Source organism: Notamacropus eugenii, chromosome 5 (assembly GCF_028372415.1).
Source record: "Notamacropus eugenii isolate mMacEug1 chromosome 5, mMacEug1.pri_v2, whole genome shotgun sequence".
NCBI classification, from domain to species: domain Eukaryota; kingdom Metazoa; phylum Chordata; class Mammalia; order Diprotodontia; family Macropodidae; genus Notamacropus; species Notamacropus eugenii.
In genome coordinates this window covers 358,680,042-358,682,235 of record NC_092876.1, presented here as the reverse complement: position 1 = coordinate 358,682,235, position 2,194 = coordinate 358,680,042, and the positions used below count along the sequence as shown (strand labels likewise).

The window sequence follows — 2,194 nt, the reverse complement described above, 5'->3', positions numbered from 1 at the left end:
TTTTCTTTTTTTTTTTTTTTTTTTCAGTTACCACCCAACTTTTATTTCCAAACTGGCTCCCACACCCATCACAAGTTTGGGAGTGTGAGGTAAAAGAAAGGGGAGAAAAAAGACCTGAATATTGTTTTTCAGATGCCCAGAAAAACCTAGATGTGGGCAGTGGAGGGGCAGAAAGAGAATCTAGGGTCGGGAAAAGGCCTGGCCACTGTATCTGAGACAATGGCTAGTCACCAGGATAGGGCAAGTGAAGGAAGAGGAAAGCAAGAGGCATCCTGAGCCCCCAGTGAGTTCCTAGAATGCTGATCCTGGCTCAGATGCCCCCATTAGGCATAGGCATGCCTGGGATGCAGGGCTCACCCTTAGGAAAGGTGGACATATAAAGGGCAGGGGGCTCAGGTGGCGGGGGTGCTGCATAGTTCTGGGGTACAGCAGCAGTTGGCAGGACAAGGGCAGTGCCTGGGGCCAGCTCATAAGGCAATGCTTCACCATCTTCCCCATAGGGCAGAAGAAGCTGCTTACCCTTCTGCCTTCGGTTACAGAACCAGACTCGAACCACCTCCTGAGGGTTGTCAGTGTTCTCAACAGCCTGCAGCCACCTCTGAAGTAATGGTTTCAGTTTGCACATATTCTTAAAGCTCAGTTGCAGAGCTTCAAACCAGCAGATGGTGGTCTGACTGAACATCTTCCCATACAGTGTGCCCAAGGCCATGCCCACATCAGCCTGAGTGAAACCCAGGGAAATTCGCTTGTGTTTCAGTTCTTTGGCAAACAGCTCAAATTCCTCAGAGGTTGGCGTGTCCTCCTCTCCACTATCGCTGGATGGGATGCCCTCCTCACTGGCTGCTCCGCTTGAACCACTGGTGCTGCTGACACTGCTGCTGACATTGCTGCTGCTCACGCTGCCACTGCTGGTGCCTCCGCTGCTGCCCAGCCCTGGCTGGGGCTGCTGGACAGAGGCTGGGTAGAGGGGCCTGGGACCCGGAAAGGTCCCTAGAGCCTGGAGAGGGTGAGGAGGGAGAGGGGTACCTGGCAGTGCCCCAGTGGGAACCGAACCACTGCTCCCTAGGCCTGGCCAAAAGGGCCCCGTTCAGGCAGGCGCATAGTAGGTTGGGCCTGGATGGGCGCAATACTTAGCTTCAGGAACGACGGTCTCTCTGAGGTCCCGCTCAGGAGCCCCAGACGATGATGAGGAAGGGGAAGAGCAGGATGAGTCTTCCTCTTTGGATGGCATGAGGTGAAGGTTGTGGGAGGCACTGGCCTGCCCGGCTTCAGCTGGGGGTGGGGGCGCAGAGAAGGCATACCACCCTTTGGTCTGGCTGGAGTCAGGGGTCGAGGGTCCCTCCAAACTGTACTCACTCTTCACTGCTGAAGGGAAGGTAAAGAAGGACTGGGATGATGGCTGGGGCTGGGATGGTCTTGGGGTGCTTCCCCCAATGTAGCCACCTTTACCATATTGGGAGGACCCATCTGGCATCGTGCCCTGGCCCAGGCTGAAGTTGCCTGGAGGCAGCCCCTCGTGGTTAAACATGCCCAGCTTGACTTGGCTGGCTGCAGCTGCAGGCAAGGACCTAGACCTTCCCTATTTGATGGGATGGCTTCTTTGCCTCTTCTTGATCCTGGACACAGATGTGGAGCCAAAGCTACTACTGGTGCTTGATCGATGGACTGGATGTGTAGGCACTTGGACCTCAGAGTGCACAGGAGGGGCAAGGCCCCCTCAGACTTTGAAGAGGAGACTCTGTAGTCGAGGTTAGTGCTGGGGGCCAAGCCTGACCCCTCCATGTGGGCTTTTCTTGATGAAGATACTGGAGTGATTTGTCATTTCTTTCTCCAGCTTATTTTACAGAAGATGAAACAGAGGCTAACAGGGTTAAATGACATGTGACTTGTATAGGTTCATGTAGCTACTAAGTATCTGAGGCCAGATTTGAAACTTGGAAAGATGAATCTTCTTGACTCCAGGTCCACCACTGTATCCATTGTGCTACCTAGCTAAATCTCTAGTGAAGTAAAAAATGGTGTGTGATTTATATCTGATTAGACAAATTTTTGCTTGTAGAATAACTTCTTTTTGTGGTCTATGTGCAATCAGACCAGTGATATCTTGGAAATATATAAATGGAGAGAGAAATGGGTCAATCATGCAGGGAATCAAGATCAAGGGAAAACAGAGCCCAAGAACTTTACTGATTCT

At 52.2% G+C, this 2,194-nt stretch overlaps 1 protein-coding gene across 1 annotated transcript; it reads right to left on the bottom strand.

Moving 5' to 3' along the window:
* LOC140506664 (POU domain, class 5, transcription factor 1.2-like) lies at window positions 1–1,719 on the bottom strand. Its single transcript, XM_072614048.1, is given in 1 exon segment — window positions 1–1,719. A coding segment is annotated over 1 exon segment (1,218 nt). The 5' UTR covers window positions 1,529–1,719; the 3' UTR covers window positions 1–310.
* Window positions 1,720–2,194: the final 475 nt, after the last annotated feature.